Genomic DNA, 27409 nt, shown 5'->3' on the forward strand with positions numbered 1-27409 from the left:
ATAAATCCAATCAATTTTATTTCTTTAGCCGATAAGGGACAATTGTCTTTATCATTCTCAACACAGACTCATCCAAACTAGGGAATTTCATAAATCAGCAAAAGAGGATATCCAATTTTATGAGTTACCGTGAACATCATCCCTCTTTAATTAATGCATGGACTTGAATTTGATGAGGAAGAGAGTTGTTCCGCTTTTCTCCTTGATAATTAGGTCTCTATAGTCCAAGTTATTATTCCAATTGTGGGCTTGCATGTATTCTGAACTCTTTGACTTTTTTTTTAATCTTTTCATTGGTACTTGATCGGCAGCTTTTAGTATTTAATCCAATTAAGTAAAAGGAGCATAGACAATTTTACTTATCAAAATTGAACATGTAACATCTTAATTTTTAAGGAATGTCCGAGGACGTGTTTCACCATAGTACACTTCCTTCTCAATCCGATTAAGCCTAATTTTTCTCCCATTACACAAAGTACTTTTCATTATGTAACGTAAGCCCCTAGCTCTATGATGCGAGTAGCATCAGTACAACTAGTCTTCCCATTAGGTCTCTGATCGAATATTTGATAATTTAAGTACGTCACAATTAATCAAAATTTAAAAATATTTGCTACGTTTAATAGAACTTTCTTTATAATGATAAGCTTTTTCATATGTTCCCGCACCTCTAACAACATATATATGTATTCAATGTGCCTAATAAAGTTTGAAGAGGGGCAAAAGGAAAAGGAGAAAAAGATAAAGAGACGAAAAGTAAAGATTTCAGAAATGCCTCTTGAAAGCACGGGAAAATGTATTGAAAATCAGCTTCAGATTATTATAACATATAATCAAAGTAAATTGTTTTAAATTATGGTTAAAATCCTCGATATCATATAAATTACATATATTTTAAGTAAATTACTTGAGATCAATTTACTTGACTAATTAATAAATTAATTTAAATAAATTAAAATTCACAAATTTTTAAAAAGTTACTTAAATTTGTAAAGAATAAGACATATTTTACAAAATTTTAATTTTAACCCTTTTTCTGCTAAAAAGGAGGTCCGAGGGTTAGTAAAATTTAATTTTAACTTTTAATGATTTGCTAGATAATATAAATACACACTTCCTTTTTTTTTTCTTTCAATTAATTGTACCATAAATTTCCTTGAAAGCACTCATAATGTAGATTCGCTGTGATTTCTCCATTTTTGGTATAAACATAAAAGAGGATTTGGCCATATGAAAACAGCATATAAATGAATACATTCTTATAAAGAACCATTTAATGCATCTCAAAAAGTGGCCAATCATCTTAAGGGGTAGATCATATTTGTATATCTATGTTTCTTTAAGGAACATTTAATTTAATGCATGCAGTCCCTCAATTTCTTCTCTCTTTTGAGTCCAAAATTTCTCCTTTATTGCCTATGACTCCAAAAAATTATATATATATACACACTTTCTCCTTGGCTTGTTTACTCCTCCTTATATACATACAATTAATTTGTTCTTCACTAAGGAAATGAAGAGGAGTTCCTTGCTACAGCAAGCTGCTGCCACGAAGCAAACACTTTTTGATGAGGTTTCCCAATTTCATTACTAGAACAAAAATCTCGTGTTTGCCTGCCCTCTTCTTGTATATCGAGCATCAACTGTTTTAATATCGGAACTCTGTAAGAGGTATATCCATATATAAGGCTAATTTTATTTCAATTATGTGCTTTAGGGAGTATTGGATGATCAATTTCTTCAGCTGGAGGACATCTACGGGGATCCCAAGTCTCTCGAGGAGCTCATCACTTGGTCCTTCGGGGAGTCGGCAAAGAACATCGGAACCATTGAGCAACTCCTGTATGTTGTCTGCATATATCAGTTTATATCAGTTCTAGAATTCCCGTCCTCGCCGGCTAATCTATGTCATTTCATTTGTTCTGTATTATAGGGAGAGAGCATCCATTGATTTCATTGAGGTGGGGAAAGCACTTCATAAGTTGAAGGGTACCAGTGCAAGGTAATTAACTGCATGTTCAACTGAAAAATTTCCCGATCAGTGGAGATTTTATCAAGGAGCTTAATTATTGATTCACTTTTCATTTTCGTTTAAGAAATGGACTTCTCAACTCGTTGATTTCGATGTATCGTACTTGGCTCCACGTTTTAGTATACACACGTGCTCTCGAAGGCTGAATATATTTTTCTGAAAAACTGGAAAATTCAAAAAGAAGAACGATGTTTTCCATTCTTTAACACATCAATCAAATTGAAAAAAAAAAGATATACATATATGTATTGATGTTTTCTGCCCAGTAAAAGATATATATATATATATATATATATGTACCAAACAGGAGTTCATAACTAAAAATTGGAACAGAGGTTTCAATTTCAAGTTTGAACTTTTTAAGCAAGATTCCAAATTCGAATCTTATTAATGGAGAAAATTCATGATTGAGAGTACTTTACTTCTTAGTGACATGACTCGACTCTCGAGCCTGAATTAGCCGAGACCTATCGGACTTTCGCATAATAGATAGGGTTGACAGGGCAAAAAAAAGGCGGAACACAAGTTTTCGAAATTAAACGTGAATTTGGAGACGACTTTTCTTTCTAGCTAGCTTCGAGTAAAAACCATACGCACTATTATGCAGGGTACAGTTATTATTATTATTATTTTATTATGGTTTTATATTTCCCTGTTTGCAGCATTGGAGCAAAGAACGTCTTGATGAAAGTCAATGAAATGACTGAGCAGTGCAAGACCAATACTGTGGACGGGTGCTCTATTTGTCTTCTTTTTTTTTTTTAAATCATACATTGAAGTGATATGTCGTTGCAATTAAATATTGATTTTTCCTTTGTTTTGTTTTTGGGTCTAATTGTAAGCAGGTGCAAAGCTTCTCTCCAGGGATTGAAGAATGAGCAGAACGATCTGAAGGAAAAGCTGACAATCTATTTGCAGGTCCTGAATTTTTTTTGTTTTTTTTGCCCTTGCCTCCATGTTCGTGACAAATTAAACTTTGCAAAAACTGATAAATCCTAAGCCAGTTTGCGCGGAGCATAGCTTGACGAAAACATATATACCGGTTGCCGGGGAATTGATGGAGCTAAACTGTCTCGGAAGCTAATTGAAATTACTGTAAACTAGGTGGATCCAATAGTAACTTCCTTTTTTTTTTTCCTTCTTTTTTTGGGGGATGAGCAGATGAAGAGGCAAGCTCAACCTGGTGGAGCAGCTTAATTAGCAGCAACCAGCAGAGGGTGTTTGGTGGTGGAGAATCCTAGTTCTGATTCTCTAGGAGTAATTAATAAATAAAACAAATCCAATAATTGGATTTGAAGTTTGATGTCCTGTTTCTAGGACTTTCTTGATAAATATGTGTCCGCTGCTCAGAATAGTTTCTCTCTCTCTCTCTCTCTCTATATATATATATGTTTGGTGACAGGGGCAGTCCAAAAGAAATGGTGACCTAAAACCAAAAATTAATATAAGACCTTTAAAAATTTATTCTTTTCAATATAAAAAAAACTAATAAAATTAACATAGAATATTTTAATTGACGTCAAAATTAATAATTAAAATTTTTATGATAAATTTCTCCTAATATTTTATTTGAATCATTTTCAACAAATTTTTCTTTCTTGCATCAAGATCAAGAGTAAAAATTATTAGAAAAATCACCAAAAAATGAAAGTCAAGTGGAGAAATGAAAAGAAAATTCGACAAGTTACTTGTTAAAAAAAATGGACGACTAGAAGAACAAAATTAGTTTAATCGAATATTACAAAGGATGAACAAATTCAGATAGAACAAAAAAGAAATCACACTAATAAACAATCTTAAAATTCTCCCAATTTCAAAATCACACTCACAATGATATGAATTGTCATTTACACAATATCAGAGAGTTATTAAATAACGTTGAGTGTTAGGGGAATTAATAGGCATAATTTTTAAGAGGAACTAGCATTTTTGTTGAACTTATGGATAGTTGATGGACAGAAAAATTAGGAATTTTGGAAAAGGTGAGCAATAAGTTGATGGTTTATAGTGAGAAAACTAAAAATTTATGAAATTAACTATTTTAAATACGGGCAACTATATGAAAATAATTATGTTAGAGTAGGCTAATTAATACAAATAAGGAAAATGAGATTTATTAGGAATTATTTTGGCAAGTAAATTTATTATAGATTAAGTTAGGCAATTTGATGTTAGGGGCCTTATGGAATTAATTATGTTAGAGTAGACTAATTAATACAAATAAGGAAAATGAGATTTATTAGAAATTAGTTTGGCAAGTTAATTTATTATAGTTAGGAAATTTAATGTTAGAGGCCTTAATCTATTATAAATTAAACAAGGCAAATTGATTTTAGGGGTTCGATATATTGCTTAAAATTGGGGACCTAAAGCAATTGCTTTATTTGTCAAGCCATAGGGCCGACCCTCAGTTGGTGAAAACTTCGGGGCTTGATCGATCACGTGTCTTATGCATGCTATAAGATTTTCCGAGTGTCTTGAATTTGTTGTAGCGAGAGTTTACCATCAATAGACTGATCCATTAAAAGAGGCCCTCTGTCTTTCACAGAACTGTATGGTTCTCCTCGGGGATGACTTTCTTCAATCTGAACTTGGGTCACCGCATTGTGCACGAAAACAAGTATCTGCACCCTGGCAAATTCTTTTCCCGGGCACATTCGAGGTCCTCCTCCAAAGGGTACGAAAGTGAACGGAGCAGGTCCACTCCCATCGAATCTTGAAGGATCAAACTTCTCTGGATTGGGGAAGCATCTGGGGTCCTTGTGCGTAGAGGGCACTGTCCAGTAAGTCTGCATCAAAACCGTTTGACGGACATGCAGACACGATAACTCAATCATTAAGCCTAGGTTGTAACTAAACTTTCAAGATGATTATAATAACTAACCTTCCAGCCCTTAGGATTGGTAAAAGCCATTGTAAGCGAAGCCCGTTGTTGCCTCTCGGAAGGCACCATGACCAGGGGGGCACAACCTCATGGCCCCACATAACCATCGAGGAATACCTCATCTTCCGTATGTCTTCCCAGTTGAGTAACTCATCCGGCCCTTTCCTCCTCGCAATTTCCATCTGCTCTGCTCAAATCGAACCCCGACAATGACGAGGGGATTAGCCAATGATTGGCCATCCCATCCTGCCGGGTGGGAGATTAAGGCCGGTGCCATTTCCTGATTTATGTTTGTGGACGAGGTAGACAAGAGAGAGGGACACAAAGAGTATGGGGAGGTAAAGCACGCAAATGCAGAGGATATCCATCGTCGATGGGAATGATCTCCTTGATCGATATTCCATCGACCTGAACGGAATGGAGGGGCTTGTGGTATTATATATAGTAAGGAGGGAGAGGGAGAAGGCCGGGAGGAGCCCCCTATTGCCTATAAAATTTGCCATCTATGTATAGACGAAGGTTTGATAATAATGTAATCTTTTGACCTCACGACTGCAATGTACTTAGGGTGTTACCTCAAAATTCTTGTAATTCACATTATAATAATGTGAACAAAAATTCTTCCACATCCGAATTCTATTTCAAATGTAAGTAATTTATCAAAAATCTAATAATTTATCCCAACCAATTTCTCAAAAAACATTTAACTTATATGGAAAACTTGTAATTTACTTAAAATTAAATAAGTTTCTTGCATGTCTGGTACAATCACTTTAAAAATGATAACACTTTAGACTTTCCCTGTACGGTTACTAACATAAGCAAAAAGCACAGATTTTTTTCTCTCAAATTAGTGATTTTAACACGATGTTTTCAAAATTCAAAATTTTACAATAATGCACTATCTACTCATTTTGTTTTGAGTCTAGTACGCCAATGTGACACTTTATGGGGCTACGTGATTCATGGAATCTAACCGGGTGATTCACGCCAATGTTTTTTTTTCGGTATAAACCTTAATATCTGGAAGTCCAATCGAATTTCGACTAATTCAGTCGAGCTGGGTCGGCCCACTAAAGAGTAAAACTCTACCAGTATGGATTTTTTTACATTCACAAGGACTCGAATCCGAGATTTTGTTTAAGCGGAATAAGTGTCGAACCGCTTGAATCAATTGATGTTGGTGTGCTGTCTAACTTTTTAATTTACAATAAAAATTTGAAGTTGACACAGACCAATTAAAATGAAACAGTTGTCAAAATAAAGCCTCGACGACCAGCCAACCAATAACTCACGGCAGCTTCTAATTTAACGTCCTCAAGGCTGAAAAGAAATTAAAAAATTTTCAGTAGCCGCCAAACTAAACATTTGCCGTGAGACAAAAGCCCACTTCGGTTACTGGAAAATTGGGTAACCAATGAAGTATATTCTCCTTCGTAGTCACCTCTTATGGCTATCTTTTTTCACTTCAAAAGAAAAAAAGAAGAAGAGAAAACTTCATTTCAATTGAAGAGAAATGACAATTAGCAATTTAAAGTAGGATAATCCACGTCTAATAGAGTTTGCAGATTATGGCATGAACCCAAAAGTTCGTTTTCAATTGATCCAGCGCCTTTGAAATGTTTGCACAATTAATCAAGGTTCGTTTGTGGACCATATATATATATATATATATATATATATATATATATAGTATGGCTATATTAAATTGTGTGCTGGTGGAAAACTTAACATGTTATACCAAAGTGGGTTGATTCAAGTAGTTTGACGCTTGTTCTCCTCAAATAAGCTTTCAGATTCAAATATTGTGAATGGAGAAAATCCACACCGGAAAAGTTTTACTCTTTAGTGGGTCGACCCGAGAAAAAATTCATGCTGGAAAAGTTTTACCCCTTAGTATTCGATCCAGATCGACTGGATTAATCGGAGTTCAATTGAGCTACCAAATAGTATGGTACATATTGAAAACTTAAGATGTTATCATGCCTTGAGTTGTATAAAAAAATTAAGGTTTCATTCACGAGCTCCATATATGGATGTAATGTCCTAGAACTGTCCATAAGCTCAAGGAGTGTCTACTCTGCATTTAAATGTGAGAGATACGATATCCGAAGACACTATGTTTTAGGACTCTAGGAGCGCATGTAATTTATTTTAATAACACGGACCTGGTCGGATACTTAACTACGACTAGAATCACCAGATGATGTTCATACCACGTGATCACACACATTACTAAAACTGTTCCTGTGCTTACACTACTCGTCATCATTGTCCTATTGCATCACACAAAAGCAACTGACAGCATGACAGAAATCCCAGAATGTAAAGAGATCGTGAATAGAACCAATCACATAATGTGCTTGGCCTAAATGTGACGTTCGATGTGGATAGGGAGACCACTGGCTGGCGTCGGGTTAAGGCTCTCTGAGGATGATTTTCTCACTGGGGTTGGCTCTCTTCCATCTGACCTTGGTCACATGGTGCATGGAGACTAGTATCTGAACCCTGGCGTATTTTGAATGAGCAGATGAAAAGGCAAGCAGCTGAGGGTGTCTGGTGGTGGATAATCCTAGTTCTGATTCTCTAGTGATTAATAAAATAAAACAAATCCAATAATTGGATTTGAATTTTAGTTTGATGTCTTGTTTCTAAGACTTTCTTGATAAATATGTGCCTGTTGCTCAGAGTACATGCTCTATATATGTTTGGTGAGAAACTTCGGATCTTGATCGATTATGTCTTATGAGATATATATAAGATCTTCAGAATGTCTTGTATCTGTAGCGAGAGTATATCTTGTTATACCGTCCGATTCCAAAGATTTGTGACTTCACTATTTAAATGGTAGCTAGAGGTGGAATGTGGAGGACATATCTAGTCTTCAGGAATGTTTATGGTGTACGCAGTTGTCCGCTTAACCATGAACTAATAGATTCCGGACCGATCCCATACTTTGAAACGTACGGAAATTAAGAGATATTTGTCTTGCCCATCGGATTAAAAATGGTTCTGAACTTGCTCGATAACACGTTTTCTTACTGCATCATATGGAAAAATAAAAGAGATAACAGCTTGGGAGAATTACTTTGAGTGTACAGTTATCAGGTACATGGCTGCATGGAATATCAAACGATTGGTCGTTATAAGCTGTCCAGCCTCGGCTTAAATACTGGGCTCAATGCGAATAGGAAGACCGCTGGCAGGGACCGGATTAGGGCTGTAGATGATTTTCTCATCAGGGATGACTTTCTTCAATCTGAACTTGGTCACCACATTGTGCATGAACACAAGTATCTGTACCCTGGCAAATTCCTTCCCTGGGCACATTCGAGGTCCTCCTCCAAAGGGTACAAAAGTGAACGGAGCAGGTCCACTCCCATCGAATCTTGAAGGATCAAATTTCTCCGGATTAGGGAAGTATCTGGGGTCCTTGTGCGTGGAGTGCACTGTCCAGTAAGTCTGCATGAAACCGATCGAGGGACGGACACAATAACTTAATAATTGAGCAGAGAATGTAACTAAGCGTTCGGGTTAGTCTTAATAACTGACCTTCCAGCCCTTAGGAATGGTAAAGCCATTGTAAGTGAAGTCCGTTATTGCCTGTCGGAAGGCACCTTGACCAGAGGGGCACAGCCTCATGGCCTCACAAGCAACCATCCAGGAATACCTCATCTTTTTTATGTCTTCCCAGTTGAGTAACTCATCCGGCCCTTTCCTCCTCGCGATTTCCATCTGCTCTGCTCACAGGGAACAACGACAATGCCGAGGGCATTAGTCCGGTCCGCTATTAATTTTACATGCTTTCAATAATTTGTTATGTAACTGCCAGTGATAGCTCCTTGTAAGCTATTTCGTCTCTCTTCTGCAAAATTTTCATTCTGATGGGTGATCTCGTCAACTGCTAAGCATATTAAGCTTTAACAATTATTAAGAGACTAATAAGAAGGACGATGCATAGGAGCTAGCTTTGCAGATGGCGATATATCAAGGCGAGGTGTTTTACCTTTCAAGACCTTTTCGTAGATGTCAGGATACTCGGCAAGATATTTCACCACAAAAGTAATCGCTGTGCTGGTCGAGTCATGGCCTGCGATCAATTTACCTATGATGACATTAACAATCTCGGTTTCCTTCATGACTGGCTTGCCATTCTCGTCTTCCGAGAGCAGCATCCGGGAGAGCAAGTCCCTTGCCGCTGTGTCCTTGCCCTCCATAACCTCCTTTCTCCTCTTCTTTACAATGGAGAGCAGCTCCCCACGTATGCTCTTCCCTCCTTGGATCGCCTTGTTGAATGCTGTCCCTGGAAAGTTTATGGGCACCGACACGAGGCCAGCACTGACCAGAGCAAAGGGGTCCGCAAGCCTGGAAGCCTGTTCTGGATCCTGGATGTTCATGAAGAGACGACTGGCCAAGGCAAAGGTGTACTTCTTCAACAGGGGGAAGGCCCTGACTTTATCGTAAGGGGCCCAATCAGCTTCCAGGTGCTCCCTTGCCATGGAATCCATGATGGGTATGCAATGCTGGAGCGCTTCGGGCTTGAGGAAGTCGAGAATGATGCTCCGCGTCTTGGTTGACGATGAAGATCTTTCTTTGGAGGAGTTCTCGGCATTCTCGGGGAAGTGAGTAATCTTCTTCATCGATGAGGGCCACCACGAGGTGACGTACTTGTTCTCGCTAGAGAAGAGGAACTTGTTGCCGGAAGCACCGCAGAACACGGCAATGTTCTCGCCCAGTAGGGAGGTTCGGAAGACATCGGTGGAGTACCAAAGGGTCCTGTCTCTGATGAACTTCCAGGGGGTGCCCCTGCTAGCAGCCATCAGAAAGTCCAGGGTCTCCCCAATGACTGGCCATCCCATCCTGCCGGGTGGGAGATTAATGTCGGTGCCATCTCTCGATTTATGTTTGCGGACGAGGTAGACAAGAGAGAGGGACACATAGAGGATGGCAAGGTAAAGCCCGCAAATGCAGAAGAGATCCATCGCCGATTGGAATGATCTCCTCGATTGATATTCAGTCGACCTGAATAGACTGGAGGGGCCTGTTGTAATATATATAGGAAGGAGGGAGAGGGACAAGGCCGGGAGGAGCTACCTCTTGCGGATAAACTATACTCTATAGAAATGTTTGACAGTAATGTTATCTGTTGACCTCATGACAACAACGTCAAAAACTCCTTAAAATCCTTGTAATTCGCAAAAAAATGTAAACAAAAAACTCTTTGACATCCGAATTTTACTTCGAATGTAAATAATTTACTAAGAATCTAATAATTGATCCTAACCAATTTCTCAAAATACGTATAACTTACTCGAAAAACTTGTAATGTACATAAAATTAAATTACTTTAACTTTAAATAATTTACTTGCATGTATAGTGCAAACACATTAAAAATGATACCACCTTAGACTTTTCATGTACTAATATGTTAGAAATTTTTATCTATTAAATTAAAAGGTTAATAACATAAAAAAAACACGGGCTTCTTTTCAAATTCAGAATTTTAACAAGATGTTTTCAAAATTCAAAATTGTACATAAGTACATGACCTACTCATTTTGTTTCACGTCAAGTATGACATGAATTTTTTCGTCCATTTTGTCAAAATATGCCGACACGACACTTTATGGTGCCGCGTGGCACATGGAATCTAATCGGGTAGATCGAGGATGGTCGAGGGGACTGGGAGTGACAGTCATTCTCCTAATATTTTGACATTATATGGAAAATTATAAGTAGGTGTTTGGTTTCGAAGTAGAGTTATAACTCTACTCCACTCCATCAAACTAAGACAACATAGTTGAGGAATTTATTATGAAAAAAATGATTGTAATAATGGTTAATATAAGAGAGAATTTATTATAAAATTGGAGAAGAATGCAAAAAAATAATGAATAATTGACATAATTTAATATTAAAAAAATATTAAAAAATAATAATTATATTATTGAATTGAGCAAAAAAATATAGTGAAATGAAATAAAATTTTAATTTTGAAACTAATAAAGCCTAAATTTTTCTTTATTCTTAGTAAAATTACTTATATCCGTCGTCTTAACTCTACAAAATGACCTTTTCTTTTGCTCCTAAAACTCTCCCCCAACCAAAATCCTCGGTCACTCCGGGATTGGATAACAGTCCAATTTTTTAATTCAAAATAAAAATTCAAAGTTGAGACACACTAATTAAAATAAAACAGCTGTCAAAGTAAAGCCTGGACTGCCAACCAACCAATAACTCCCGGCAGCTTCTAATTTAACTTTGTCGAGGCTGAAAAAAATTTAAAAATTTTCATTAGCCGTCAAACTAAACATTTGCCGTGAGTCAAGACCCGCGTCCGTAACTGGAAAATTGGGTAACCAATAAAATATAATCTCTTTGGTAGTCATCTCCTATGGCTATCTGCTTTCACTTCCAAAAAATAAAAATAAAAATAAAAATAAAAAATTCAATTGAAGAGAAATAGCAATTAGCAATTTAAAGTAGGATCCACCTCTAATGGAGTTTGAAGATTGGAGACTCAGAAAATAATTAAAAAAAAAAGAGTTTGAAGATTATGGCGTAAACCAAAAAATTCTTTTTACTCGATCAATGTACTATCAATTGAAATAAATCTTCAGTTCAGTCTAATCTAATAGTTTATTTGAATTGCGGGTTATAACGGGTTATATAGGGATGGATTATGGACCACTACTATACAAATTTTGTATAATGACCCTTAATAACCTGCAGTCTAAACAAGCCATTGCTAGAAAAAAAGAATTGTTGAGGTTACATCAGATTTGCAGCCTCTAGTCTATGAGCAATTATGGTCTCTGAACTGAAGGCTCTGTTTTGTGTACTTTTAATTATTCCAGCCTCTTTATGTCTATCTGTCAGACTTTTATTCATCGTCATAATGTGGATAGCTACTTTTTTCTTGCTCAGAAATTGATGAGGGACAGCTTAAAGAGATACCAAGCATCAAGAAACTAACATGAAAAACAGGGGAAAGGAAATGAAATGTCCAATGGGGATGAATTGCATTCCAGGGAGAAAAGTTGAGCGGGGAAGAACGTCTGCTAGCAGGTGCAGAAGAGAAATGAAAGGCATGTCGATTATGAAGAGACGAGCTGGGACAATGGGAGAAGGCAGCTGAGCGGCCTATATTCCACAGTGTGGCAATAATATGCAGGTCATTTATGAGACCCGGCGCCTTTGTAATGTTGCAGGTTATTTATTTCGTATGAGACTATTGAATTGAAGTATAAATAGTTTTCGTATGGAAGAAATTTCTCTTGTATGAAATTATGGATTGATTAAAGTACAAAACGATAAATAATATTTGCATGGCGTGGGGGTACGTATCAGCCATGAACTGTTGGGTATCCCTCTAATTTGGAGGAAATTGGGCTCCAATTGTGTTGGACTTTTATCGACCTTTAATAGGTCTAAGGATCCACTTTTGTTAGGATTTATTTTGCAGCACAGTGGCTGATTTGCAGAGGAGAACTAAACAGAAAAGCAGCAGAATACAGAGAGCAGCAGAGCAGAATTTCAGTCCGACCAGTTGGAGATCAAACCTCGATCGGAAGGGTAAACGAACTCAAATTGGGACGAAATTTTGACAGAAGCTTCACGACGTGTGGAGGTAAGTTCTGAACGGTCAGAATTTCTATTCGAGCTCTGTAGGTGCTGTTTCAGCTGACTTTGCGAACCACCCGGTGTGGGTGACGAATTTAGTGTTTGGGTGATCCAAGAGAGTGTTTCTCTTGAGTTTGGTGATCCAAGGGTTTACCCTTGATGAAAGACATTGTATAACCTTCATTCATAGTGGATCGTTGATTCGGAGTTGGTCCTGTGATTTTTCCCCACATCGGGGTTTTCCATGTAAAATTCTTGATATTTTTTCTTTACTGCTTGTTGGTTGATTTGATTAGTTCCTATTTCAATTACACTAGTAGGGGAGGAAGATTTATCACTGCGTTGTTGTTTGGTTGAACACACCCCTTCCCAACAAGTGGTATCAGAGCCTCGGGTTAGAGAAGTTTGAGTTTTTTCGGTATTTTTGAGATAGAGAAGTCTATAGGATCTGTGTTCAAGTTGAATGCAACCAACTACTCTTTATGGAAGTCTCGGATGGAGGATGTTCTATTTTGCAGGGACTTGTACGATCCCATTGAAGGGGATTCTGCGAAACCCAAAGATAAGGATGACAAGGCTTGGGAACGCACAAATCGAAAGACTTTTGTTTTGATTCGGCAGTGGATAGATAATAGTATTTATCATCATGTTGCTCAGGAGACAAATGCGAAAACGTTGTGGGATAAATTGACAAATCTCTACACGAAGAAGACTCCGCAAAATAAGGCATTTCTCGTGAAGAAGTTAGTTCATCTTCGTTACTAGGATGGAGGTGATATGTCTGTGCACATGAGTAATTTCCAGGATATTATTAACCAGTTGACGAACTTGGAGATAATACTACCCGATGAGTTGCAGGCTTGTCTACTTTTAGGGACTCTATCGGATAATTGGGACATACTTGTGGTTTCATTGAGCAATTCTGCGCCAAATGGGAAGCTATCATTGGCCACGGTGACAGATAGTATATTTAATGAGGAGACTAGAAAGAAAAGCTCTGGGATTTCCATTCGGTCTGAAGCTTTAGTTACTGATCAACGGGGGAGAAGTCAAAGTAGAAATTTCTCTTCCAAGCATGGTAACTAACGTGACAAATTGAGGGGTAGATCAAAGTCGAAGACGAGGAAAATGGTCACTTGTTATCACTGTGAAAAAGATGGACATTACAAAAGGGAGTGTAGAGCTCTGAAAAATAATGAGAATGGCAACGGTGAGAGCAAGAAGGAAAAATGCACTACAACAGTGGCATCTGATGGAGAGACCTACATCGTTTGTGATGAAGGCTATGTGAATTTCACGTGTCAGGATTCTACTTGGGTTGCAGATACAGGTGCCTCATTTCATGTCACTCCTCATCGGGATTTCTTCTCATCTTACACTACCGAGGACTATGGTTATGTGATAATGGGGAATGGACAGTCATACAAGATTGTCGGTATTTGTGATGTCTGTCTAGAGACCGAGCTTGGCTGCAAGTTGCTTCTAAAGAAGGTGAGGTCTGTTCCAGAAATTCGCCTTAACCTAATCTCGACGGGTGAGCTTAATGATGAAGGCTACAGTAACGAATTTAGCAATGGGAGATGGAAGCTTTCCAAGGGTTCGTTGATTGTGGCACGGGGTCAGAAGACCGACACTCTCTACAGGTTGCGTGCCAGGCACAACTCCGGTCAGGTTAATGCTATTGAGGATTATCCTATCGAGCTATGGCACAGGATACTTGGGCATAGCAGCGAGAAAGGTATTCAAATTCTTGCTAGAAAGCAGTCTTTGCCTGTTAAAAGTATGCACTTGAGCACTTGTGATCACTGTTCAACTGGTAAGCAGATGAAAGTTTCTTTTGTTAGAAGTCGTCCCTCTAGATGCGATCATATACTTGATCTTGTGCATACTGATGTTTGTTTCATGTCGGATAGATCTCTTGGTGGAGCTCTCTATTTTGTGACCTTTATAGATGATCACTCTAGGAAGGTTTGGGTTTATCCTATGAGAACTAAAGATCAGGTGACTGATATTTTCAAGAACTTCCATGTAGCAGTGGAAAGAAAAACGGGCATGAAGCTGAAATGTGTCAGAGCTGATAATGGTGGTGAGTACAAGGGTCCTTTCTAGAACTATTGTAGGACTCATGATATCAAACTTGAGAAGATGGTACCGAAGACACCATAGCAGAACGGGCTTGCAGAGAGGATGAACCACCCAATTGTTGAGAGAGTTCGTTGTATGCTTTCTCAAGCGAAACTGTCTAAGTCTTTTTGGGGCGAGGCAATGAGGACAGCAGTTGATCTTATTAATCTTACACCGTTAATTGCACTTGATAGAGATGTACCCTAGCAGGTGTGGACCGGCAAGAAAGTATCGTACAAGCATATCGGAGTCTTTGGGTGCAAGGCATCTATTTACATTCCTCGAGATGAAAGATCAAACTCGATGCCAAGACAAAACAATGCATCTTCTTGGGTTATGCACATGAAGAATTCGGGTACAGGTTTTGGGACCTTGATAGCAAGAAGATCATCAGGAGCAGGGATGTTGTGTTCTTTGAGGACCAGACAATCGAAGATTTATAAAAGTTAGAGAAGGCCAGAGTAGGCAGTCCTCACGAGATCTCTATTCCTGTATCGGTCGATGTAGAGCATCCAGTGGAAGAGGTACCTGGTGAGTATGAAGAAACCACGACTGAGGGTGAGATTCCTCAGGTAGATCATGATGTAACTATGGATGATACAGGCTCGCAGTTACAGTTAGAGTATGCAGATAATTTACCTAGACGATCTGACAGAGTAAGACGACCTTCTACAAGATATTCGCCTCACGAGTATGTGCTACTGACTGACGGGAGATAACCTGAGTGCTATGATGAAGCTATGGCACATGAGCACAAGGAGCACTAGTTGAAGGCGATGAATGAAGAGATGAACTCCATGTTTGAAAATCACACGTATGACCTAGTGAAGTTACCGCAAGGTAAGAGAGCATTGAAGAACAAATGGGTCTACAAGTTGAAGACAGAGAACTCACAATCTCGATACAAAGCTCGACTGGTAGTGAAAAGTTTCAACCAGAAAAAAGGAGTTGACTTCGAGGAGATCTTCTCGCCTATAGTCAAGATGTCATCTATCCGAGTTGTTCTCACATTGGTAGCTAGTCTGAATTTGGAGATCGAGCAGCTCGATGTAAAAACAGCTTTCTTGCATGGTGACTTGGAGGAAGAAATATATATGGAGCAGTTTGGAGGATTCTGAGTTAAAGGTAAGGAGCATTTGGTGTGTAGATTGATGAAGAGCTTGTATGGGCTTAAGCAAGCACCTCGGCAGTGGTACAAAAAGTTTGACTCTTTTATGTTGAGCCATGGCTACACATGGACAACTTCAGATCATTATGTGTTTGTGAAACAATTCTCGGATGGTGATTTTATCATTTTACTGTTATATGTAGATGATATGTTGCTTGTTGGTCATGATATGAGGAAGATTGCAGAGTTCAAGAAAGAGCTCAGCAAGTCCTTTGCCATGAAGGATTTGGGATCGGCAAAGCATATCCTTGGGATGCATATTTCTCGTGATAGATCAAGTGGAAAATTTTGGCTTTCTCGAGAGAAGTACATCGAAAAGATTTTGGATCGGTTCAACATGAGTAATGCTAAACCAGTTTCATCACCACTTGCTTCTCATTTCAAACTTAGCTCGAAGCAATGTCCTACATGTGAGAAGGAGAAAGAAGAGATGAACAAAGTTCCTTACTCATCAACTGTAAGAAGTTTATTGTATGTCATGGTCTGTACAAGGCCAGATATCGCTCATTCTGTTGGTGTGGTTAGTCGTTTTCTCTCAAATCCGGGGAAAGAGCATTGGAATGCGGTTAAGTGGATCCTGAGGTACCTCAGAGGAACATCCAAAGTGTGTTTACACTTTGGCACTGGTAAGCCGGAGTTAGTGGGCTACATGGATACGGATATGGCAGGAGATATCGATTCTCGAAAATCCACTTTGGGATACTTGATGACTTTTGCAGAGGAAGCTATCTCATGGCAATCAAAGCTTCAAAAGTGTATCGCTTTGTCTACAATGGAAGCCGAATACATTGCGGTGACTGAAGGTTGCAAGGAGATGTTGTGGTTGCAAAAGTTTTTGTAGGAGTTGAGCTTGAAGTAAGAAAGGTACGTTCTACACTATAATAGTCAAAGCGTCATTCATCTTTACAAGAATCTCACTTTACATTCGAGGTCGAAGCATATCGATATCAAGTTTCATTGGATTAGAGATGTGTTGGAGTCCAAGCTGGTGAATTTAGACAAAGTGCACACTGATGAGAATGGAGCTGATATGATGACAAAACCTCCTGTTAGGGATAAACTTCATGTTTGCCAAAGTATAGCCGGTATGCTCGAAGCCTCCAAATAGTCGGGAGGGGGAGTTTGTTGAGTATCTCTCCAATTTGGAGGAAGTTGGGCTCAAATTGTGTTGGGCTTTTATCGGGCTTTAATAGGCCCAAGGACCCACTTTTGTTAGGGTTTATTTTGCAGCACAGTGGCTGCTCCGCAGAGGAGAACAGAACAGAAAAGCAGCAGAATACAGAGAGCAACAGAGCAGAATTTCAGTCCGACCAGCTGGAGATCAAACCTCGATCGGAAGGGTAAATGAACTCAGATTGGGACGAAATTTTGATAGAGGCTTCACGACATGTGGAGCTAAGTTTTAAACGGTCAGAATTTCTATTCGAGCTCTGTAGGTGTTGTTTCAGCTGACTTTGTGAACCACCCGGTGTTAGTGACGAATTTAGTGTTTGGGTGATCCAAGAGAGTGTTTTTCTTGAGTTTGGTGATCAAGAGTTTACCCTTGATGAAAGAAATTGTATAACCTTCATTCATAGCGGATCGTTGATTCGGAGTTGGTCCAGTGATTTTTTCCCATATCGGGATTTTCCACGTAAAATTTTCGGTGTTCTTTTCTTTACTGCTTGTTCGTTGATTTGATTAGTTCCTATCTCGATTACACTAGTAGGGGAGGAAGATTAATTGATGCGTTGTTGTTTGGTTGAGCTCACCCCATCCCAACATGAATCAACAGGGTATGCACCCCGCAAGGGGAGCACATGACGTTACCGTGGACCGAGAAACATGGGACATGACGGTGTGCTAACGCACACACCAACCTTAAATATATAATTGCATGTATATAGAGGATGGCAAGGTAAAAGCGCGCAAATTCAGAAGAGATCCACCTGCGATCGGAATGATCTCCTAGATCAGTATTTCGTCGGGTGTATGTACATACATACAGAGGTTAATCTCCAATAATATGGCAAAACTGATACATATAATAAATAAAAATTTATGATTATTATCTGTACATTGTTTATGACCTGGCTTCGGCCAAGTTCTTCACATGTTAAACTATAATAATAGTAATAAAAAAAAAGAGTCCGGGTCAACGATCGAATAATTTACGTATACATGAATTATTATTTACTAATATGATACATCCGAATGCACTAGTATTTAAAATCAGGCATGATCATGTGGTAGCACGTGAGCATCTTTCTCTCTTTTTCGATATGGATCTTGATGTCTTCAATTTGAAGATTGAGGTGTTTGTTTATACTATCGATCATCCATTCTGCCCGGAGATCAGGCTATCAATATTTTCCTGAGCTGTGCCCAAATTTGAAAAAGCTAGAGAGACGGTCCCAAAAAAAAATAAATCTAGATGGTAGTATATGAAGTGATCTAGAGCTCGTGTGGACAACGCAACGTTTTCGTTTTTGTGCTCAAAAGCAAAATGTGATATTACCCAAATAGATAGTACGACATAGGCGAGTGAATAACTGCAACATTATCCCCTGTTAAATATTCAAGAGGTCTACAAGGGGATGGATCTGTATGCATCTTAAAAATTTAAGCTGATAGGATGAGAGACTCAACCCTGTTATAAATCATGGATTATCTTTTTATATTTTCAATAAATCATGGATTATCTTTTTATATTTTCAATGTGAAATTTAAGGATCCTTACCGTTGGTCCCCTAACTTGGGAAAAGCATCTTCCTATTAGCCTCTTGAAGGATCTCTGAATAGTGCCACCCATCTCTTGAAGGATGTCGCTCCTCCTTAGTTGGATTCTTGCATCTGTCCCTGCATGTATAGATATATCTGTCCAAACACGATATTGGAAGAAACTCTGATTTGGAAGACTAAAAGTAGATGTAATTTATTTGATAACACGGAGCGCATACTTAACTACGACTAGAATCATCAGATGATCTATATCACGTAATCACATACATCTGTTCCTGAGCTTACATGACTCCTCATCATTGTCTTATTGCATCACAAAGAAAAGAAAATGACAGCCTGGTGAGAGAAATCCCAGATGTACATGGATCACGAATATGCAGGAGCACGATGTAATGCCCCGATCACATACTGTCCTTGGCTTGAGTATGTGGTTCGATGCGGATAGGGAGATCGCTGGCTGGAGTCGTGTTAGGGCTGTAGATGATCTTCTCACTGGGGTTGGCTTTCTTCCATCTGAACTTGGTCACCACATTGTGCATGAAAACAAGTATCTGCACCCTGGCATATTCTTTCCCTGGGCACATGCGAGGTCCCCCTCCAAAGGGTACGAAAGTGAACGGTGCAGGTCCACTTCCCTGGAATCTTGAAGGATCGAACTTCTCTGGATCAGGGAAGTACCGGGCGTCCTTGTGCGTGGAGTATACAGTCCAGTGAGTCTGCATAAAACCATTAATGTGCGGTAATATTATTAATTTATTACGGCTAAATGATAGACCATCGAGCAGATTAATCCTAATCATCTCTGCAATTAACTAATTTATGACTAACCTTCCAACCCTTGGGAATGGTATAGCCAGAGTAAGTGAAGTCTGTTACGGCCTCTCGGAAGGAACCTCGAGCAGGTGGGGACAGCCTCATGGTCTCGCAGGCAACCATCCAGGAGTACCTCATCTTCTGTATGTCTTCCCAGTTCAGTAGCTCATCTGGGCCTTTACTTCTCGAGATTTCCATCTGCTCTGCTCGCATGGACACCGACAACGTAGTGGGGATCAGTCTGTTTATTTGTTAGTTAACTGCACCTAATAAAGTTCTGCTTCTCTTCTACTAAATTTTCGTACTCTTAGTGGTGATCTCTATCTGCTACAAAGCAAGCTTCCAAAGTTATATGAGACTCTATTATGTGAAGGAAGAGGGGGGCGACAATCGAAAAGATGGCAGTATATGAAGACGATCTTTTACCTTTCAAGACCTGCTCGTAGATGTGAGGATACTCGGCAAGATAGTTCACCACAAAGGCGATCGCAGTGCTGGTTGTGTCCTGGCTAGCAATGAGTTTGCCCATGATCGTATTACCAATCTCGGTCTCCTTCATGGCCCGGCCATTCTCGTCCTTTGTCAGCAGCATCCGAGACAGCAAGTCCTTTGCCGCCATATCCTCATTCTCCATAATCTCCTTCTTCCTCCTCCTTATAATGGACAGCAGCTCCTCGCGTATGTTCTTCCCTCCTTGGATTGCCTTGTTGAAAGCAGTCCCAGGAAAGTTTATGGGCAGAGACATGATACCGGCGGTGACGAGAGAAAACGGGTGGGAAAGCCGGGCGACGTGGGTGGGGTTCTGGATGCTCATTAGGAGTCGACAGGAGGTGGCAAAGGTGTACTTCTTCGACAGAGAGAAGGCCCTAACTTCCTTGTAAGGGGCCCAATCAGCTTCCAGGTGCTCCCTTGCCATGGAGTCCATGACAGGTATGTAACTCTGGAGTGATTCGGGCTTCAGGAACTCGAGAATGAAGTTCCGCATCTTGGTGGATCCCGTCTCTTTGGAGGAGTTATCGACAGCCTCAGTGGGAAATTTAGCGATCACCATGGAGCGGGGCCACCACGACGTGATGTACTTGTTCTCACTAGAGAAGAGGAACTTGTTGCCGGAAGCTCCACAGAACACGGCTACGTCATTGCCCACGCCCAGAAGGGAGGTACGGAAAACTTCAGGGGAGTACATGCTGGTCCTGTCTCTGACAAACTTCTCGGGTGTGCCGCCGCGACTGGTCATGACAAAGTCCAGGGTCTCCCTGATGATTGGCCAATATCCCAGCTTGCCGGGTGGAAGATTAAGATCAGTGCCATGTCCTGATTTTCGTTTCCGGACAAGGTAGACCAAACAGAGGGAGACATAGAAGATCGAGAGGTAAAGCACGCAAGTGCAAAAGAGATCCATCGATCGATCTGAATGATCTCCTCAATCGGTATTCAGCACGTACTTGGAGACTTGGGGTGGCCGATGGGAGTGCAAATATGTGGCATAGATATAGAGCATAGAGGCTGCCAAGAGGGGACCGCGGAACAGCTGTAGTTAGTTGAATATTTGCTCGGAGCGAACTGCACTTTCCAATAGGAGTTCATTTCTATTAGAATCTCCCGAATGGTCTTAGATTGCTTTTGTTTGGTGATATTATTGGAACTTCTTAGTCCGTCTTTGAAATTCGTAAGTTTTATCAATGAAGAAAATGTCGATACTATTTTTCACCCAAAAAAAAAAGTAAATACCATAAATATTTGGTCATCTGGGGGGGAGTTTCCATATCTGCACACTTGTTTTTATATTTTAATATTTTATTTTATTCAATTTTTAATGAATAACAGAAGAAAAAGAACGAAATTTTCTCATTTGTTTTATTAGGCGTATAGTAAAACATATCACTCTTCATCATTTTATCGTGTACCCGTTTTTCATGTCAATAGACACGTACTGATTGACTGAGCAAAAAAAAAAAAAGAGTAAAACATTAAAAAAATTATTATTTAAATTCATGGTAAATATGTCTTTTTTTTGTATTTTCGTTAAAATAACCAGCTTGAGAGTACGACTTTCAGAGAAAAATTTTCTTTGTATAAAATTTGTATAATTATTTTGGTTGTTGTTATAGTTTTGTAATTTTTTTTTGTTTATTTCGGTGTGAAAACCGGTATCTAGAAGTCCAATTGGATCCCGACTAATCCAGTCGAGTTCGGTCCACTAAGAGTAAAGCTCTCTCAGCGTAAATTTTTTACATTTACAATGACTCGAACCCAAGACATTTTCAGAAGTGAAACAAACGTCGAACCGCCTAAACTAATCCACATTGATTAGTTTTGGTATATTCTGTTAATATTTTCATAAGCATTGCGTTGTCTCTTATGCGTGCCCATTTTAATAAACTCTTATTATTGATTCAAGCAATCCATTATCTATCTAGACTTCTTAATAGTAAACTCTTGACATTAAATTTTGCGCAATAGTTAATCAAGCAATATAATCTAAATATACTGATATGTGAATATACAAACATCATACCAACATGGATCAGTTCAAGTAGTCCGACGCTAATTCTCCTTAAGTATAACATCGTGTGAATGGAGAAAATCTATAATTGAGGGAACTTTTACTTTTTAATGACCCGCTCAGTTCTAACTGGAATTAATTGGCCCGTTGGACTTTAATATATAGGGTGAGCACAAAAAAAGAAAAATATAAGCACCATAATGTGTAGAGATAATAATACTACCCAATCAACGTGGGCTTCAAGCGGTTCGGTACATGTTCCACTTAAGTAAGGTCTCGAGTTCTAGTCATTGTGAATGCAGAAAATTAACGCTGGGATATATATATATATAATCAAATTATTATTATTGTACATACAATACAACATATGAAAATCGATGGTTTTTTTTTTGATGAATGGCGATAACTTCATTGATAACAAAATGAATTCACATCAGAGATCAGCACCATTTACCCCTGTACAAAACGATTAAACCAAGAAGTCCGTAAAGTTTAACCCATATCAGCTATGGGCAATATCAAAAAGACGGAATATATGCCCCACTAGGACAGAATATACAATTTTGCAAGAGAAGCAAGGGAGAGCGAACAATTTCGCTTGCACATCCAAAATGATCTTTCGAGTTATAACCGCTGGTGACGAGACTTGCCTTTGATAAATCCTGGCATTTCTCTCCTTCCATATGCAATAGATATAATGAGTTCGTAGGAGCTTGAGACATATGACGTCAAGCTTCTTTCCACGAAGAGAGGAAATCCAGCAAATTTCTGTAGTCCAATCGATAGTGGGTCTGTTTAAGCCAACTTGGGCTAGTAGACTTCTCTAAATCCCCTGAGTGACTCGACATTCAAAAAAGAGGTGATAGCAGGTTTCCAATTTCATGTTGCAAAATTCACATTCCACTGCCGCAAAGCGAGATTCCCCATTTAAGAAGACGGTCTTTTGTAGCCAATCTATTTTGTACACAAAGCCAACTGACAAAAGAGGAGCGAGGAAACTGCCCTTCAAACCAGACTGCATTCCTCCATTCCATCTTCAATTTCCTGGTTCTTAGGCACTTCCAGGCTTTAGCAATGGAAAACTGCTTAGATTTGTGAGGAGTCCATGAGACTCTATCATGGCCAAAGGGTTGGATTGTTGCTGCTAAGTCACGGATTAAAGCAGCTTGCGGATCCGAGCTTCTAGGCCAATGCCAATAGCCTTCGGCTAGAACCTTACTAACGGTTGCATGCTCTTTGAGCGATGGAAAGCACTGTAATCCCCTAGTGCAATAGTGGATCAATGGCCCAATCGGTAACCAAGGGTCATACCAAAAGGACATACTCGTGTCGGGGCCGACTCTATAATGGATATAAGGAGCCATCAGGGTCCTAAGTTGCATGAGTTTCCTCAAGTTCCAAGAACACTCTCCAAGCAGCTTTAAAGACCAGATACTTCGGCCTTTGATTAAATTTTAGCAGACCAAGCCACCCGGAGGGCCCTGAACTCACTAGGAGGGACCAAAGGTTTTTCAACACACATACCTTATTCCACAAAGCTAGATCCTTAACGCCGAGTCCTCCTTCAGTCTTTGGAAGGCACACAGTTTCCCAATTGACCTTGCCTCCACCTGTATACTGCTTAAGGCCTTTCTAGAGAAAGGATTTGCACTTTTGCTGTACCATTTTGATGACTTTCTTGGGAAGGATGAAATGAGAACACCAATAACTGGCCATGCTGAAGAGTACAGAGTTGATCAACTGCACCCTACCTTCGTAGGAAAAATGTTTTACAGACTAGCTTTTGATTCGCTTTACGATTCTTTCAGTAAAAGCCTCGCAGTTCTTTGAGGAGAGCTTTCTAGAAACAAGAGGGATTCCCAAGTATCGTACTGGAAGAATACCTTTGTTAAAGCCAGAGCAATTCACCAGTTCGGAGATACCATCCTCATTAATGCCTCTCGCGAAAATCTCATATTTTTCAGGATTCAGCTTTAAACCAAATCAATTATAGAAGGTATTCGTCACATCCAGAATGGCAATGAGGGACTTTTTGGACCCATTCGTGAATAAGAACATGTCAAAAGCAAAGGTGGGTCAGATTTATAGACTTACATCTTGGGTGGAAATCGACTCTTCCTTCATCTGCAGTAGTGTTCATAAGGTTGGAGAAGACCTCCATGGCAATGACAAACAAGTAGGGGGAAAGGGGATCTCCTTGTCTCAGTCCTCTTTGACCTACAATGTAACCAGCTAAGGACCCATTTATGGCCACAGAAAAATGGGGAGAGGTGATGCATCTTTTGATCCACCTAAGGAAAGTGGAAGGAAATCCCATGGCCTCCAAGTTGTTGAGAACAAAGTCCCAGTTTAAGGAATCGAAATCTTTCATCAGATCAATTTTGATAGCGCAGCGAGGTGTTATTCCTTGTTTGATGAGCTCATGAGTAAGCAAGACGTTATCTGATATTTTCCTTCCCTGCACAAAAGCCGTTTGGTGCAGGCTAATAATATCGGGGAGCACCACTTTCAATCTGTTAGCAATCACTTTGGTTATGCATTTATATACCACATTGCAGCATGGAATAGGTTGGAAGTCCTTCATACGGTCAGCTTTCTCCTTCTTTGGAACGAGAGCTATTATCATGAAGTTTACTTCCCTGTGCAGTTCACTTGTGGAGAAGTAGTGCTGTATAGCTGTGATAAAGTATTTATGGACAATTTTCCAAGCATGCTTGAAAAAATATACCGTGAAGCCATCTGGGCAAAGGGACTTGTCATTCCCCATCAAGAATAAGGCTGATTTGATCTCCTCTTCAGTAATAGGAGACAGAAGTGACTGACATTGGGCATAAGAGACCTTTCTTTTAAGAATAGTGGAAAGTTGTGCAACTAGGATCCCCGCAACGCAATCATCCTTACTTCCAAAAAGGCCCTAATAAAAGCTGACCGCTTCCGCTTTGATTTCCTGCATTCCTTCCAGCTTGGCTCCTGAATTAGAGTAAAGTACTCATATAGAGGCTTGTGCGTTCCTTCCTTTACCGCTTTGTGGAAGAAAGAGGTGTTCTAGTCCCCCACTCGCAGCCATGCCACCCTGGACTTTTGTTTTAGTAGCTTCTCCTCTTGATCAATGGCTTGCAAAAGATCCACCCTTAAATCAAACTCCTTCTTATTTAGATCAGAGGGAACATTGTCATTATCAAGAATAGAGGCTTGGACCTGAGCAAGCTGTGTTTTTAACTCAGCAACTCTCGCATGTACATCCCCAAATTTAGATCTATTGAAGTCTCGCAAGTGCCTCTTAAGATTTCTCAACTTCTTGTCCTTTGTTTCCCCCATAATCCATTGACAATAGATACAACCTTCCCAAACTCAGGGGCTTTGCCCAAGAAACGCCCAACTAGAGTGTGGCACCATTGCTCAACCCCGATCTGCAGGAGCTCCGATGGGGGTTTCACATTGTTGTGTTCAACACCTTCAAAAAACTCAAGACTCTGATTGACTTTAGGGAAGACTTTCCTCCAGTTTAACGGGCCTTTTTGAGGCCGATTTCTCACCAGAGACTGCTTGTGGAAGACTCTGGTGATTCCGCCATTTTCGGGGCGGATTTGGCCTCTCATAGGCCAAGAGGTGGCGGAACCCTAACCAGTTCATCGGAAAAAAGCTAAATCAACGGCTGAGATGAAAGGGTTAGAGTCACGTGCGAAAGTCCGGCCTCACGTGCACGCTAGCCAGTCAGCAAGCAGCGAGAGCATTTCAGTACAGCTAACCCATCTTTAAACCGATGGTTTTATATATATGCAACCTGTCCAAGTTCTCCCGTTTTCCATTCGATCATTACAATTTTTTTTAGTTTCAATAATTTTAATAATTTTTTATAATTTTTTCTATATCCTTAGGAAATCATATTATCAAACATATATTCTCCATTAATGCAATGAAAGCGGGTAGTTGCCTTCAAATAGGTTAAGAGTTTCTAAGAAGGGTACGAGTCATGTCGTCAAAAATTTCTTTTCTTCTTTTCAACTTAAAAATGTTTTATATCATTTTTTTCCATAGAAAATTACAAGCGAACAAAATGAAGGGAAAATACGATTTGTTCTGCGCAGATTTATGCATGAGATGGCATAAAGAAGAATGTTCTTCTCATATAAAATATTAATTTAAAAAGGAATTTTATACCCACCCACCATTATCTTTTACTTTTCTCCGACCCACCATATATATTTTTTAGTCAACTTTATCTATTATTCAATTGAAATAAGGAAAAAAATGCGTTATATATATTTACATATATTCTTCTCTTTTATTTTACTCCGTTTAGTTTCCTCGTCCTAATTTGACAATTCCATTGGTTTGCTATTGCTTTGGAGGTCACAATTTATATATATATATTTTTAAATTTTAACATCAGTGCCGTGTCTTGATTTTCGTTTCCAGACAAGGCCGTAGATGAAACAGAGGGAGACATAGAGGATGGCGAGGTAAACCACGCAAGTGCACAAGAGATCCATCGATCAATCAATCTTAATGATCTCCTCGACCGGTATTTTGTATGTGCCTCGAGACTGGAGGGTGCATACATATATAAACGCTTCCAAGAGGGAAAAGATTTTCAACAAGTGTTATTTATCCAAGGATGAATGAATAAAAATCAATCAAAATGTTAGGGAGAGGTCAAAGTGATATGTCTATGATGAAATAAAGTTTTATATTAAGATCATATTGCGCCACAAATATGCAATGCATGCATGACCAAGGACGGAAGCTTCAGCGCATTTTGTCTAAATAATAACCCCAAAAAGAAATGGAAAATATATGCGAATTCATTTGATTTTTTTTTTAGAATGTGTCATGATATTCAAAAATTCGATAGATAATCCAATTCAAGTTAGGTCGATTAATTAAGGAGTAAATATCTCCCAATCAAAAATTTTTTTTATTCAAGAAATTTGAATTTAAAAATTTATTTAAAGAGAACAAGCGTCAAATCAATTGAAAAGTCGAATCTATCTACCTGTCTTTTTTGAAATCAAGAAGAGCTCCTGTTAGTAATATAAATTGATTTAGGTGCATATTTTCATTAGATAAAGTCTCAAGTTCAAATTTTATAAATGAAAATATTCATAATTGAAAGAGTTTAATCCTTAATGGACCAGGCATAATCGAATTTAAATTAGTCGAGATAAATTAGACTTTCGGATATCAGATTCATATAAAAAAAATATAGACACTCCATTCTATCTGGAAATCTCATAATCATCTGTATATTATTCTCATTTTTTAATATGCTTACTGTATATAGTTTGAGAGTCAAGAATGTCCAGCTCCAGTCTAATCTTCTCCTCTCTCTCCCTGAACGTCCGACAGTCAAGTCAATAAATCAATAGTGAGAGAGTCATGAATGTACGCCTATCTTCAAATCTTCAAAATCTCCACCATTGTTGCAGCTTTACATTCAAATCTACATCGTTTAATTTTTTTCCTTTTTCATATTTATGCTTTTGTTTTCCTGTTTGTTGGATTGGTACAAAGAAAGTCCCAATGACGAGAGTATG

The 27409-nt window shown here is 39.0% G+C and overlaps 4 protein-coding genes across 5 annotated transcripts; 1 reads left to right on the forward strand and 3 right to left on the reverse strand.

Moving 5' to 3' along the window:
- The first annotated feature begins 1395 nt into the window (after positions 1-1395).
- Positions 1396-3497, forward strand: LOC116199301 (histidine-containing phosphotransfer protein 4-like). 2 transcript variants are annotated; one of them, XM_031529616.1, is made up of 6 exons: positions 1396-1573; positions 1718-1842; positions 1934-2002; positions 2695-2766; positions 2875-2950; positions 3194-3497. In XM_031529616.1, the coding sequence occupies exons 1-6, from the start codon at positions 1514-1516 to the stop codon at positions 3227-3229; spliced, it is 438 nt and encodes a 145-aa protein (XP_031385476.1). In that variant the 5' UTR covers positions 1396-1513; the 3' UTR covers positions 3230-3497. The 2 variants fall into 2 exon arrangements, with proteins under 2 accessions (XP_031385476.1, XP_031385477.1); XM_031529617.1 differs by having other exon boundaries at positions 1416-1573; positions 2878-2950; positions 3194-3481.
- Positions 3498-4282: 785 nt separating this feature from the next.
- Positions 4283-5391, reverse strand: LOC116199302 (beta-amyrin 28-monooxygenase-like). Its single transcript, XM_031529618.1, has 2 exons — positions 4917-5391; positions 4283-4821 (listed from the first exon to the last, which is right to left on the reverse strand). The coding sequence occupies exons 1-2, from the start codon at positions 4983-4985 to the stop codon at positions 4489-4491; spliced, it is 402 nt and encodes a 133-aa protein (XP_031385478.1). The 5' UTR covers positions 4986-5391; the 3' UTR covers positions 4283-4488.
- A 2521-nt stretch (positions 5392-7912) lies between these two features.
- Positions 7913-9947, reverse strand: LOC116199290 (beta-amyrin 28-monooxygenase-like). The gene is made up of 3 exons (XM_031529596.1): positions 8923-9947; positions 8469-8656; positions 7913-8378 (listed from the first exon to the last, which is right to left on the reverse strand). The coding sequence occupies exons 1-3, from the start codon at positions 9896-9898 to the stop codon at positions 8082-8084; spliced, it is 1461 nt and encodes a 486-aa protein (XP_031385456.1). The 5' UTR covers positions 9899-9947; the 3' UTR covers positions 7913-8081.
- An 8773-nt stretch (positions 9948-18720) lies between these two features.
- On the reverse strand, positions 18721-20931 carry LOC116198663 (beta-amyrin 28-monooxygenase-like). Its single transcript, XM_031528867.1, has 3 exons — positions 19793-20931; positions 19382-19569; positions 18721-19269 (listed from the first exon to the last, which is right to left on the reverse strand). Exons 1-3 carry the CDS (start codon positions 20766-20768, stop codon positions 18955-18957), a joined length of 1479 nt encoding a protein of 492 aa, XP_031384727.1. The 5' UTR covers positions 20769-20931; the 3' UTR covers positions 18721-18954.
- Between the last annotated feature and the right edge of the window lie 6478 nt (positions 20932-27409).

This window comes from Punica granatum, chromosome 3 (assembly GCF_007655135.1).
Source record: "Punica granatum isolate Tunisia-2019 chromosome 3, ASM765513v2, whole genome shotgun sequence".
NCBI classification, from domain to species: Eukaryota; Viridiplantae; Streptophyta; class Magnoliopsida; order Myrtales; family Lythraceae; genus Punica; species Punica granatum.